At 40.8% G+C, this 14768-nt stretch overlaps 1 protein-coding gene across 1 annotated transcript in view; it reads right to left on the minus strand.

The window, feature by feature from the left end:
- CORIN (corin, serine peptidase) overlaps positions 1-13616 on the minus strand; it is a 233592-nt gene extending 219976 nt beyond the window's left edge. Inside the window, exons 1-2 of the mRNA XM_068974946.1 lie at positions 13593-13616; positions 13050-13194 (exon numbers count right to left, since the gene is read on the minus strand). Of these exons, the coding sequence (XP_068831047.1) occupies positions 13050-13194; positions 13593-13616 (169 nt within the window). The remainder of the gene's footprint in view (positions 1-13049; positions 13195-13592) is intronic.
- Positions 13617-14768: the final 1152 nt, after the last annotated feature.

The following is a 14768-nucleotide window of genomic DNA, read 5'->3' on the forward strand; positions in this document are numbered from 1 at the left end:
TCCTTAGTCATATCCTTGTGTGATGCATTTAAATCGGGTTCCTTATCATGCGAAATACTTCAACAGTTGTTCTTACCATTTTGTTTGTAATGACTGGCTTTATGAATCATCTTTAAGTTTTTCACTTAGCAACAGTATTGAAAGTGTTAATAACATGTTTACTCTAAAATATTCTGTAAACACTGACTTGGAGAAGGCAATGACACCCCACTCCAGTAACTCTTGCCTGGAAAATCCCAGGGACGGAGGAGCCTGGTAGGCAGCAGTCCATGAGGTCGTTAGGAATCGGACACGACTGAGCAACTTCCCTTTCACTTTTCACTTTCATGCACTGGAGCAGGAAATGGCAACCCACTCCAGTGTTCTTGCCTGGAGAATCCCAGGGACAGGGGAGCCTGGTGGGCTGCTGTCTCTGAGGTCGCACAGAGTTAGACACAACTGACGCAACTTAGCAGCAGCAGCAGCAAACACTAACTCTTTCAGGAAACACTGACTTGAATAACAACTTTCAAAAAAAAAAAAGGCAGATTCCTGACTCTTAAACTCTCTACATCAAAGCAAGTTGACAGAAAAAAAAGATAACACATGATATATGATAGTAGCTGCAGCTAATGTCCTTAAACTATATTTTTGAGAGAAAGACAACAGACAGAGACAACAAACCTAAAGGACCTGTCTTTAAAAGCCTGAACTCACTAGACAATATTTTCAAGCATCTCTGGAAACTGACTAACTCTCAACTCACAGTTGGCCCTCTATTATGCATTTTTTTTCAAAGCACAGAAAACAGAATTCAATAAGACTAAACACTCTCAAGCTACACCATGATGAGCTATAAAAATGCTATGAGTTATTAGTCTGGAGTAGAGTGTTCATTCATCAAGTGTTGCCACATACTTCTCCACATTCTTATTTTTATAGTGCTGTGGTTAAAAGTATAGGTTCTAAAGCCTGACCACCTGAGTTTAAATCCCATCACTAGTACTCACCAGCCCTGAAACTCTGGGCAAAGTCTCAACTGATGCAAAATAAGGAAAGTAACAGCATTTCCCCTCAGTGGGCTGTATTAGTCAATACACACTTGGAACAGTTCCTGGCACACAGTAAGTTCTCAGTAACTGTTAGTCATTACTGCACAGTAATAGTAATAAAAGTAAAATAGTCTTTTTTAGGGCTATAAGTGAAAGTTGCTCAGTTGAGCCCAACTCTTTGTGACCCCATGGACTATATAGTCCATGCAATTCTCTAGGCCAGGATACTGGAGTGGGTAAGCCTTCCCTTCAGGGGATCTTCCCAACCTAGGGATCAAACCCAGGTCTCCTACACTGTAGGCAGATTCTTTACCAACTGAGCCACAAGGGAAGCCCAAGCATACTGGAGTGACTAGCCTATCACTTCTCCAGCAGATCTTCCCAACCCAGGAATCAAATCAGAGACTCCTGCATTGCAGGTGGATTCTTTACCAACTGACAAATTAGGGAAGCCCCCTTAGGGCTATAAGGTACTTATAAATAAATGCCAATTTCCTTTTGCTTTAAATATATCCCAGCATAATAAAATGGCTAAGGAAATTTTCAAAACCCTATTTTAGAATAAAATAACCCTATTTTAGAACAAAATAACTGTGGCCCTTTCATGCTAAGTTATTAATAGAAGGCCACACTGTATCAGGGTTGTATGTTGCAAAAGTGTTTCAGCTATAACACAGTTCTATTTAACAATGTTTAGGAGCATTTAGGGAGAAGGTAATGGCACCCTACTCCAGTACTCTTGCCTGGAAAATCCCATGGACGGAGGAGCCTGGTAGGCTGCAGTCCATGGGGTCGCTAAGAGTCGGACACGACTGAGTGACTTCACTTTCACTTTTCACTTTCATGCATTAGAGAAGGAAATGGCAACCCACTCCATTGTTCTCGCCTGGAAAATCCCAGGGACGGGGGAGCCTGGTTGGCTGCTGTCTATGGGGTGGCACAGAGTCGGACACGACTGAAGCAACTTAGCAATAGCAGCAGGAGCATTCAGACGCTCAGTCATGTCCGAATCTTTGCAACCCCATGGACTATAGCCTGCCATACTCCTCTGTCCATGGGATTCTCCAGGCAAGAATAGGGGAGTGGATTGCCATTTCCTCCTCCAGGGGATCTTTAGGACTCAGGGATCAAACCTGCATCTCCTGTACTGGCAGTGGATTCTTTACCACTAAGCCACCTGGGAAGCACAATGTTTAAGAAATGGTCTGCAATTCCAATAGTAAAAACCAAGCGTTACTGATCACTTATCGAAACATCTAGTAGATTGAGCGCTGTGGCAGCCAAAATGATGCTCCCCCAGAGATGTCCACATCCCAAGTCCCAGAACCTGGGCATAGGTTACTTCACACTCCTTACATGGTGAAAGGGGTTGCAAATGTAAGTTATGGAGTCTGAGATGGAGAAATTATCCTAGACTATCTAGGTGAAGGTATTCACTGGGTCCTTATAAACAGAAGAAGGTAAGAAAGTGCAGGTCAGAGCTATAACAGTGTGAGAAAGACTCAATGAGCCATTGCTCATTTTGAAGATGGCAAGGGGGCCACAAACCAAGGAATGTAGGAAGACTCTAGAAGCTGGAAAAGGCAGAAAACAGACTGGTTCCCAGAGTCGCCTACCAACACCTTAATTTTAATCCCATGAGGCCTATTTTGTACTTCTGACCTCTATAACTCTAAGCTACTACATTTGTGTTATTTTAAGCTTTATTACAGCATTAATATTACAGCAGCAATACAAAGCTAATACAGTGTTCTTGCCTGGAGAATCCCAGGGACGGGGGAGCCTGGTGGGCTGCCATATATGGGGTCGCACAGAGTCAGACATGACTGAAGCGACTTAGCAGCAGCAGCAGCAGCAGACTAAGTATCTTTACTAGTTAAACTTCCAATAATCCTATGATAACTAGTCTTTACTAGTTAGACTTCCAACAACCCTCTATAACTCTAAGCTACTACGTTTGTGTTATTTTAAGCTTCATTACAGCATTAATATTACAGCAGCAATACAAAACTAATATAAGCACTAGACTAAGTATCTTTACCAGTTAGACTTCCAACAATTCTATGATTATGCTATAATTAACCCTTCTTGATGAAGTTTCAGAGAGAAGGAAACTGAAGCTTACATTAACTTAGCCCAAGAATTGAGTTGGGATAAGATATACACCCATACTCAGATAGTCACACATGCTTTTCACTTTGGACAAGGTATACAAGTTAAACTCAACCATCATGGGCATGTAAAAAATTTATCTTCCTATGAGTTTGAAATAAACTCCTCATCTTTATATCTCTTATTGTTCAGTCGCCCAGTCATGTCCAACTCTTTGTGACCCCATGGACTGCAGCATGCCAGGCTTCCCTGTCTATCATCTCCCAGAGTTTTCTCAAACTCATCTCCATTGTGTTGGTGATGCCATCCAACCGTCTCATCCTCTGTTGTCCCTTTCTCCTCCTGCCTTCAATCTTTCCCAGCATCAGGGTCTTTTCCAAAGAGTCAGCTCTTCACATCAAGTGGCCAAAGTATTAGAGCTTCAGCTTTAACATTTCTAGTCATGTGGTAATACATTTATATCTCTAGTCATGTGGTAATACATTTATGGCTCAGGGGTAAAGAATCTGCCTGCCAATGCAGGCTTGATCCCTGGATTTGGAAGATCCCCTGGAAGAGGAGACAACCCACTCCAGTATTCTTGCCTGGGAAATCCTATAGACAGAGGAGCCTGGTGGGCTACAGTCCATGGGGCCTCTAGGAGTCAGACAGGACTTAAGGACTGAGCACAAGCATGCATTTTCTATGTTCCAGGAGCTATGTATTTACTCTCTACTGAGAGCAAATTACAAACTTTAGTTAGAGGTTTTCATCAAGATGTTTACAGATGAGCTGAGGGAGACAGGTATGTATGTAAAAATACAGACCATGATACAAATGCTTTGAGAATGATATGCGTATGACAATCTGTTGACAAAAATTAGAGAAGAGGCTGAGACTCCATTTAGGAAAATGAAGAAAGATTTCTTAGGGGATAATGATCCTCCATGTGAATCTTAAAAGATAACTAGGGATTTTCTAGGTTTGAGCCAAGCATTTATGGGGAAACAATTCCCCACATTAAGAAATGGAGAACTTTTTAGTTAGAACAAGGGGAAAAATATGCAAAAGCTGAGTAGCAAGTAACTAAACATGGCTAGCACACAGGAAGCTGACAGGAGCAAAGGAAGTGGAGCCAGACTGTGAAGGGTATTCTTGTTAAAGCTTTGGAGTTGATCTTGTCATGACAGAGAACTTCTGAAGTTAAATGGGGTAGAATGTTAAAATGACCACTCAGACAACAGTGATGCTTAAAGGAGCTAAGTCTAGCAGACAGTTAGAAAGCTACTGCAATAGCCCAAGGGAAAAAAGATGGACTGAGCCAAGGCAAAAGCAGTGAGGGCAAGGGGAACATTTGAGAGAGAACTTTCAGAGGCAAAATTATAAGAACTTAACAAAAAGTGTCACAGGTCCCTTAAAGGCTTCCAGTCTGAGCTATGGGTAAATGAAGATATTTACCGAGGTGGGATGATTGTCATTTGAGTTGTTCATCAAATATTTTCAACTCTCTCCCATTCTACTAGGACACATGCTGGGGTTACATTCTCTGGCCTCATTCTCTGTCTCTTGACATCTTTGATGCTGATCAAAGTGTACAGACTTCCAGTCATAAGATGAGTATATTCTGGGGGTTTAATGTACTGCATTGTGATTATAATTAATGATGCCATATTACATACTTAAAAAAAAAACAAACCCTCTAGGACTCTTTTTCTTTCTCTCTGGCACAATAACCTCAAGGTTCAAGATGATGGCTAGTCCATCAATTTAGTTCCTGAGTGACCTAAATGAGCACAGCCCCCCTGCCATCTTGTAAAGCATGTGCTGCAAAAGAGAAACTGACTTTCAGTGTTAATAAACCACTAATATATTATGATTATTTTTGTTACACAGCATAGCATAGCCTGCCCTGACTGATATAATAGATAATAGAGAATGAAAAATAGACATTGTATAAGTTTACTTTTGTTACTGTAATTATTATGGATACATTGAGTGTAAAATGCAATGAAACACACAAGGGGAAAGAAATCTAAATCCAAAGCAATCTAAACATTTCCTCCAGAAGGTCTTACCAGACTTCCCCACAAATGTGCTTCCCTGATCACACTCTGCTTATATCACTAACACACTCAAGTGAAATTGGCTGTTTCTTGTCTGCCTCTTCAAAGTTAAAAAGGTATAGTATGCATGACCGCATTTCAAGCACACAGTAGAATGCTTGGCTCCAGTGTAGGCCTCATTAAACACTTGTTGAATTCATGAATGATGAAAGAAGTCATGGGAGAGCATGATACTGTCTAGAGAAGTATAGGTGCAAAGTGCGAAGAGAGCTAAGGTAGACACTCCCAAATTTACTGGCTAGGTACAAAAAGGTGGTGCTAGTGGTGAAGAACCCTCCTGCCAATGCAGGAGACATAAGAAATGAGGGTTCGATCCCTAGGTTGGGAAGAACCCAGTATTCTTGCCTGGAGCATCCTACTGACAGAGGAGCCTGGTAGGCTACAAGTCGCAAAGATTTGGACATGACTGAAGTGACTTAGCACATAGAGAAGGACGAGCTTAAGGACACAGAGAAAGAGCAGACAGAAATAGAAAGAAAATTAGAAATGATAATATCCAGGCAAAGCAGAAGAGCATTTCAAGAAGAAAGGAGTAGTCAAAACTGAGCATGCTCACTGTGAGCAGATGTAAACACAGAGCGAAAACAGAGGCTCTCCAAAGTCTTGTTCAAACACACACAGGTTCCAAATGCTGCTTTTCAATGAAAGGACATTGGGGCCCTGGGGCAGAGCAGATACAGTAGTATGAAAAGAAGAAGAAAAGATCAGATTACAGTGGATTAGGGACTGGATGAAGCACAGAAATGACCTGGGGAGCTTGTTTGAAAGGAAATTTGGCAGGTCTGGAGAGGGGCCCAGGATTCCAGATATTGCATTTCACGCAAACTCCCAAGTGATGCTGATGCTGCTGGTCCACTGACTACACTTTGAATACAAGACTTTAGACTGCCTTTTCCAAAACATCATACATTATACATAACCTCAGACCCAAGGAATTAAAGAAAAAATATTCTCAAGTTTGAGAACTGCATAGAAAATCTTAAGGTTCTGGTGGAAAAAAACTAAGGATCTGAGAAGTTTGCCCTTTTAAAATTATATTCAAAACACAACATTGTACGTTATGAAGTTCAGATTCCAAATTCTTGTAAAAGCCACAGCTGCTAAGAAATTTGGTAAGAGAAAAACTATATTTAAATCCAATGATCTCTAGCTCATCTAGAATTTTTGAAGAGGAAAGTCAAGACCACAATGAGGTACTATTTCACGGCAGTCAGAATGGCTGCGATCCAAAAGTCTACAAGCAATAAATGCTGGAGAGGGTGTGGAGAAAAGGGAACTCTCTTACACTGTTGGTGGGAATGCAGACTAGTACAGCCACTATGGAGAACAGTGTGGAGATTCCTTAAAAAATTGCAAATAGAACTGCCTTATGACCCAGCAATCCCACTGCTGGGCATACACACCAAGGAAACCAGAATTGAAAGAGACACGTGTACCCCAATGTTCATTGCAGCACTGTTTATAATAGCCAGGACATGGAAGCAACCTCGGTGTCCATCAGCAGATGAATGGATAAGAAAGCTGTGGTACATATACACAAGAGAGTATTACTCAGCCATTAAAAAGAATACATTTGAATCAGTTCTCATGAGGTGGATGAAACTGGAGCCAATTATACAGAGTAAAGTAAGCCAGAAAGAAAAACACCAATACAGTATACTAACACATATATATGGAATTTAGAAAGATGGTAATGATAATCCTGTATGCAAGACACCAAAAGAGACACAGATGTAAAGAACAGACTTTTGGACTCTGTGGGAGAGGGAGAGGGTGGGATGATTTGGGAGAATGGCATTGAAACATGTATAATATCATGTAAGAAATGAATCACTAGTCTAGGTTTGATACAGGATACGGGATGCTTGGGGCTGGTACACTGGGATGACCCAGAGAGATGATATGGGGAGGGTGGTGGGAGGGGGGTTCAGAGTTGGGAACTCATGTACACCTGTGGCAGATTCATGTCAATGTATGGCAAAACCAATACAGTATTGTAAAGTAAAAATAAAAAAATAATTAATTAATTAAAAAAAGAAAAACAGACTACTTATATTTCCTATACGTCCATGATAATTTCTTTCTTCTTCACTGAGTGACAAAAATTAAAAAGTTAATAGGCCCCACATAGGTTTTTTGTAGTTTTGAGAAAACTAGGATGGTAGCCTTAGGCTATTCTTCATAAGCGTAAGGCTAGAACAGTTTGTTTTAGATGTGGATGAATGGATAAAGCTTTGAAACCAAGTCTTCAGCTGTTAGCAAGAAAAAGTTAAGAGCATTTTAAAGAGTTTTTTTGGGATCTTAATTTTAGTGAAATAAATTGAGATGAATAAATTTTGCAAAAATCAGTGTAGAACATATTCCAAAGCACCATGTCTGCAGGATTCTTGTAATAACTGTATTTCTTCTCCCTGTCACATACTCTACCCACTTCAACCCTTTCTCCAGACAAGTGTCAAAGGGACCTTTTAACAGCCCCACCCAGATCCACTCCCCTACTCCGATATCCCCATGGTAGAGGTCATGGGTAAAGTGCTCCCCCATCAACGAAGGCTTCTCAGGCTGGGTTCACACCCTGTCTCAGAAAAACTGTCTCTTCCCACATAGGAGCTACCTGTGTGATAATTAATCAATTATGTGATCATTTTCTATGTGCCCCTCCCTCAATGAACTGGGAGTCCCATGGAGGAAGCTTGATTCAGGGCTGTGTCCAAGACCCATAGGTTATCGCTTTGCACTTAGTAAAAGTGCACGTGTCTAACTCTGCAACCCCATGGACTGTATAGTCCATGGAATTCTCCAGGCCACAACATTGGAGCGGGCACCCTTCTCCAGAGGATCTCTCCAAACCAGGGGTCGAACCCAGGTCACCCACAATGCAGGAAAATTTTTTTTACTGGCTGAGTCACCAGGGAAGCCTGCTTTGCACTTAACAGTCACTCAATAAATGCCTGTTCAAGGAATGAACAGTATAAGATTATACCTACAATTTTATGCTAGTTCAATGTTGCTCAACATGTCAATATAATTTTACTTAAAGTATTGCATATGTAATATGTTTCTATATTATTGATAAATAATTTGTTAGGCATTGGTTCAAGCTCTAATAAAGCATCTCATGGTACAAGCTGACTCCTGCAGTCCTGTGATGGCAGCAAACCCCACTGCCAGTTTAAGCTCTTATAAGAGGAATGAAAGTAGCTCTCAGGCCTAAGCAGAAGAGTCAAGTGAAACTTGGCATCATATCACAAATCCAGCAGTCTATAAATTTTATTTCTTCCTAGCTACTTTATTGGCAATTAAACTATACTATGGCAATGGCTTTCTCATAGGGTTATGGGGTTATGGAATATGAGATTACTAAAATGATGGCCATAATACACTGACTTCAGTTCTTTTTGAGTTAAAATGAGATAAGAACAATTTTGGCCAATTTTTGAGTGTTGTGTAGTCACACAGTCATGTCTGACTCTTTGCCACCCCATGGACTACAGCACACCAGGCTTCCCTGTCCATCACCATCTCCCAGAGCTTGCTCAAACTCATGTCCACTGAGTCAGTGATGCCATCCAACTATCTCATCCTGTGTCGTCCCCTTCTCCTGCTGTTAATTTTTCCCAGCATCAGGGTCTTTTCTAATGAGTTGACTCTTTGCATCAGGTGACCAAAGTATTGGAGTTTCAGCTTCAGCATCAGTCCTTCCAGTGAATATTCAGGATAGATTTCCTTTAGGATGGACTGGTTTGGTCTCCTTGCAGTCCAAGGGACTCTCAAGCATCTTCTCTAATACCACATTTCAAAAGCATCATTCTTTGGTGCTCATCCTTTATGGTCCAACTCTCACATCTATACATGACTACTGGAAAAACCATAGCTTTGATTAAACAGACCTTTTTTGGCAAAGTAATGTCTCAGCTTTTTAATACACTGTCTAGGCTGGTTCATAGCTTTTCTTCCAAGGAGCAAGCATCTTTTAATTTCATGGCTGTAGTCACCATCTGCAGTAATTTTGGAGCCCAAGAAAATAAAGTCAGCCACTGTTTTCATTGTTTACCCATCTACTGGCCATGAAGTGACAGGACCAGATGCCATGATCTTACTTTTCTGAATGTTGAGCTTTAAGCCAACTTTTTCACTCTCCTCTTTTACCATATCAAGAGGCTCTTTAGTTCCTCTTCATTTTCTGCCATAAGGGTGGTGTCATCTGCATATCTGGGGTTATTGATATTTCTCCTGGCAATCTTGATTCCAGCTTGTGCTTCCTCCAGTCCAGCGTTTCTCATGATGTACTCTGCATAGAAGTTAAATAAGCAGGGTGACAATATACAGCCTTGACGTACTCCTTTTCCTATTTGGAACCAGTCTGTTGTTCCATGTCCAGTTCTAACTGTTGCTTCCTGACCTGCATACAGGTTTCTCAAGAGGCAGGTCAGATGTTCTAGTATTCCCATCTCTTTCAGAATTTTCCACAGTTTATTGTGATCCATACAGTCTAAGATTTTGGCATAGTCAATAAAGCAGAAATAGATATATTTTGGAACTCTCTTTCTTTTTTGATGATCCAGCGGATGTTGCCAATTTGATCTCTGGTTCCTCTGCCTTTTCTAAAACCAGCTTGAACATCTGGAAGTTCCAGTTTACATATTGTTGAAGCCTGGCTTGGACAATTTTGAGCATTACTTTACTATTGTGTGAGATGAGTGCAATTGTGTAGTAGTTTGAGCATTCTTTGGCATTCCCTTTCTTTGGGATTGGAATGAAAACTGAACTTTTCTAGTCTAAACTATAATAAATTAAACTGAACAAAACCTTTGTAGCTCCAACTTCAGTTTAAGGGTTGAGGAGAGAAACAATTTGCTATTGCTCTTTTTCATAGCCTGCTGCAGAAATAATTATTCAGGAAGTCTAACTCTCTTATTTCAGAAATCTCTTTGCCATCTTGATTTTATGCATGCCAGAAGCCCAAACAGACAAAATTAGAGAGGCACAATGCATCTGTGTTTGTTAGCATAAGGCTTTTACTATCTTTTCCTAGTCAAAAATCCTCTCACTATCATCTCTTCACCTTTTGAAGCCAAAGCTCCTGCTATTCGTACATGGCATTCCAGCATCTCTTAGAGACCCAGAAATAACTGCAAAACTTTGAAAGAGCACAAATTATAAACTCAAATCAAACAGAACATTCTTAAAAGCAAGCAGAATCTAGTGAGGTTTTTTAAAACAGAGATATAAAATTATTTTATTGCTCACTACAACAGTAAACATCTCAGTTATAAAATAGGAAATGTTTATCTGGGCAGAGATTACTTAATGTATCTATATGAAATCATCTGGTTCAGAACATATGAAAAGAATGCTTTTGAAGACAGTGCCAGAAAACACTCACTTTCTAAAGGTTACCTTTAAAAATTTACCTTAGAATAGTACCAAGAAATGGTTGCAAATTGGTCAGTTTCCTAATTTCATACAGGTGATTTTTTAAAAATTGTACCCCAAGGGATAAGCCCAAGAGAAATGAAAACATGTACACATAAAAATTTGTTTTATGTACATGAAAGTTCAGAGCAACATTATTCATAATAGTCAAAAGGTGAAAACAACTAATATGTCCATCAATTGATAGATTTTTTTTAATGTGGTAAATCCATACAACAGAGTATTATTTGGCCATAGGACTGAAATACTGATACATACAATAACATGGATGAACCCTGAAGATATTATGTGGGGTGAAAGAAGCCAGTCACAAAAACCACACACGGTCATACGAAATGTCCAGAAAGGGGAAACATATAGTAGATTAATGGTTGCTTAGAGCTGGGGCAGAGGGGACACGGAAAGATGGACGGGTGACAGACAGCTAAGACAGAAGAAAGTTTCTTCTTGAGGCAATGAAAATGTTCAAAAATTGACTATGGTGATGACTGAACTTACCTGTAAATATATTAAAAATTACTGAATTACACACCTTTTAATGGGTGGATTGTATGATATGTAAATTATATTTTAATAAAGTTATTAAAATGTTTAAATAAATCAATAAATCCAAGTAAAGCACTATTATAATAGAACCCTGTCTGCAAAGAGTCGGACATGACTGAGCGACTAAACTGAACAGCCTCTGCTCAGAGGCCTCTAAGCATTAAAGCACTGAAAAATGGGTTTTAAACTTATATTAGCATTTCACCCTGAGAATGAAAGGAAGTATTCTTTAGAGTGTGTGAGCCATTCCACACAGTGTTATGACAACGCTGCTGCTGCTAAGTCGCTTCAGTCGTGTCCGACTCTGTGTGACCCCATAGACGGCAACCTACCAGGCTCCCCCGTCCCTGGGATTCTCCAGGCAAGAACACTGGAGTGGGGTGTCATTTCCTTCTCCAATGCGTGAAAGTGAAAAGTGAAAGTGAAGTCACTTCAGTCGTGTCCGACTCTTAGCGACCCCATGGACTGCAGCCTACCAGGCTCCTCCACCCATGGGATTTTCCAGGCAAGAGTACTGGAGTGGGTCACCGTTGCCTTCTCTGGTTATGACAATGAGAGCATTCCAAATGACAGATGTATGACCAAGGGAGCACCTACTAGACAGATTCTCCCAGATGTAACAACTACAAACTCTGGACAAAATATAAAAAAGCAACTACTGGAAGGCACAGGAAAGGAAACAAAAACAGGCCAAGTCTGGAGGGAAGGGAGTCCTGGCAGAAGAGAGGGGCAGAGGTCAGTTTCAGGGTTTGTCCTGCCTCTAGTCCAGCGCAGACCACAGCGGGCACAATATGGGGCAGGGCGACAGAAACTCCAACAGAAAACCTGCGGTTTTCCTGCCCTCTTCTTACTTGTCACCCTGTGACCTCTGAACATCTCTGCCCTAGGCTTCTATGAAACCCAGCATCTCTGGGATCCTTTCCTTCTTGTCCAACAACTCTGGTATCTCTTGATCCTTCCTCTTTTCTCATCTCCCCTGAACACCAGCATCCTCCAAGGCTTTGTCCTCCACTTTGAATCAGTGCACTTTCTCCTCACAGTTCATCTACCCCTGCTACTTCCGCTGAGACTCCCACCTTCACAAATACAGGCAGGCTAGGCTCCCTTCTCAGCTTCCCTTCCTGATGGTTCCAGTTTCCAACCAGTAACAGCAGGATGAGAGTTAAATTCTAAAGTGTACAGAAGCCAAAAAATCACACAGACTCACAATTTTCCTTGAAATTTTCTTAGGAAGTTAAGAAATTCTTACAGTCCTCCATTTCTTGGCCCAGCCTGCACTGTTGAATTTGCTCATGATAAATGCACTTAAACTATGGCTCTACTGTATTCAGTTGTCCCATAAAAATCTCCAGCTTATCATGTCCTAACTGAACTTCCAGCCTGACCTCCATCTACCTGCATCTCAGTCCTCTGCCTTTTCTTCCCATGTTAACAGATGGCACCAAAGCCAACCTGGTTGCCCAAGCTAGAAATCCGAGAGTCAGCCTTGACTCCTCTTTCTCCTTCATGCCAAAATCCTAAGCAGTCTTGATTTCCATTGATTTTCATGCACCAAATGCTTTAATTCAAGCTCTTGCCATCTTTTACTCAGATGATAGCCAGTCACCAAATTGGTCTCCCTGCCTTCATTTCTTTCTACCATCAGTTCCCTATAATGTATTCAGGTCTTTTGTCTTTTACAAATGCAAAAGCAATCAGATTTCTCCTTGCCCAGAAAGATCCTCCCGTAGTAAACCACCATCCAGAGCAGCAGAAACCACTCTTACGAATCATACTAATGTTAATTTTAACTTCATTTTTCTTTAATAATGGCATCACTCACCAACAAAGGAGAGCAGGATCACCAGCAGGACAATGAGAGCACAGATACAAGGAATCAGGACCAGCAAGAGGAAACGAAGAATATTCACAGTCGTCAGCTTCCGAGAGCAGCCATCACCCATGTCATCATCATCAGCTCCCAAAACCTAAAGTAGAAAATGAAAATGAAACATGGTTTTAATATTGCAAACCAATTCAATACACAGTATGACATTTTAGAGGACAGCAGTCCATTTAGAGCAGAAGTGAAGTGAAGTGAAGTCGCTCATTAGTGTCCAACTCTTTGCAACCCAATGGACTGTAGCCTACCGGGCTCCTCCGTCCATGGGATTTTCCAGGCAAGAATACTGGAGTGGGTTGCCATTTCCTTCTCCAGGGGAACTTCCCAACCCAGGGCTCGAACTCGAGTCTCCCGCATTGTAGGCAGATGCTTTACCATCTGAGCCACAGCAGTATCATGCTTAAATTTTCCTGTGTACTACATAGCATGAAATGAGTTTAGTCACCAAATCCCACTAATAAATAAACAAATGATTGTACAAACCATATTCCGGGCAGAGCAAACCATCTATTTCTGAAATGTTTTTCAGGAGTATATGGACTTATAACCATATTCCATCTTAAATTTGTTTAAACTTATCTGCTAATTTGGTATTATTCCACAGAACTCACCTTGACCTAGAGCTCTAAGCAAACTGCCTAATGCAGAGATTAAATACTGGTGAGTAGGGTGGACAGGGTATCATCCAGATTTCATTCTTGTTTGTCTCATTAGTCCTAACCCAAATGTGAATGAGTCTGGATAAAATAAGCTTTTAACCATTAATAATTCATCAAGATTGAATATTACTTACTACTTATTAAGTGGCAGGCTGAGTAATGAAAGAGAGCCTGTTCTGCTGGCCACTGACAATCTCTCTGTTGTCCACACTGCCCCTTCAGCCCATCAGAGAATGATGAGATACAAAAGTGATGATTCAAGTTGGAATTCTTATCTTCAAACTTTAAATTTTGCTAGCTCAATCTCTTGTCAGTAACAATGTCTGGAAATTCATGTATTGCAACTGGCTTAGTGCAGTAACTTGTTCAACAGAGATGGACTTAAAAGTGATTTGAGTCACAATGAGCAACACTTCTGATCCCATTAATTAAAATGTTTCTTATGGTTCTCTTTCAGACTTCTGACTCTCCATGCCATTTCTGACAGTTTCAGAGCTTGAACTATAGCCTTGGTGTACCCAGCTCTTGAATCTCTTGAGTCCTGAACTTCCTTTCAAGTTAGATCATAAATTTCTCATGCCTAATGCATAGTGTCATCTCTTCTCAGCATGTCCACAACCAAACTAATTTCCTTCTTTATCCCTACCCTGTGGCTCAACTGGTAAAGAATCCACCTGCAATGCAGGAGACCTGGATTCAATCCCTGGGTTGGGAAGATCCCCTGGAGAAGGGAAAAGCTACCTACTCCAGTATTCTGGCCTGGAGAATTCCGTGGACTGTATAGTCCATGGGGTCACAAAGAGTCGGACACAACTGAGTAACTTTCACTTTCATTTTTTCACTTTCAAACTAGTTCTTCTCCTGACTTCCATATATGTGCTAAAACAAATTCCACTACTCCTATAATCCCAAGACTCCAGACTTTTCCATGATCTCCATGCCATTCATTACCGGGTTTTGTTGGTTCTTCCCCTGTAAGAAGTATCTAATTTTTAAAACC

The sequence above is a fragment of the Capricornis sumatraensis genome, chromosome 7, assembly GCF_032405125.1.
Source record: "Capricornis sumatraensis isolate serow.1 chromosome 7, serow.2, whole genome shotgun sequence".
NCBI lineage: Eukaryota > Metazoa > Chordata > Mammalia > Artiodactyla > Bovidae > Capricornis > Capricornis sumatraensis.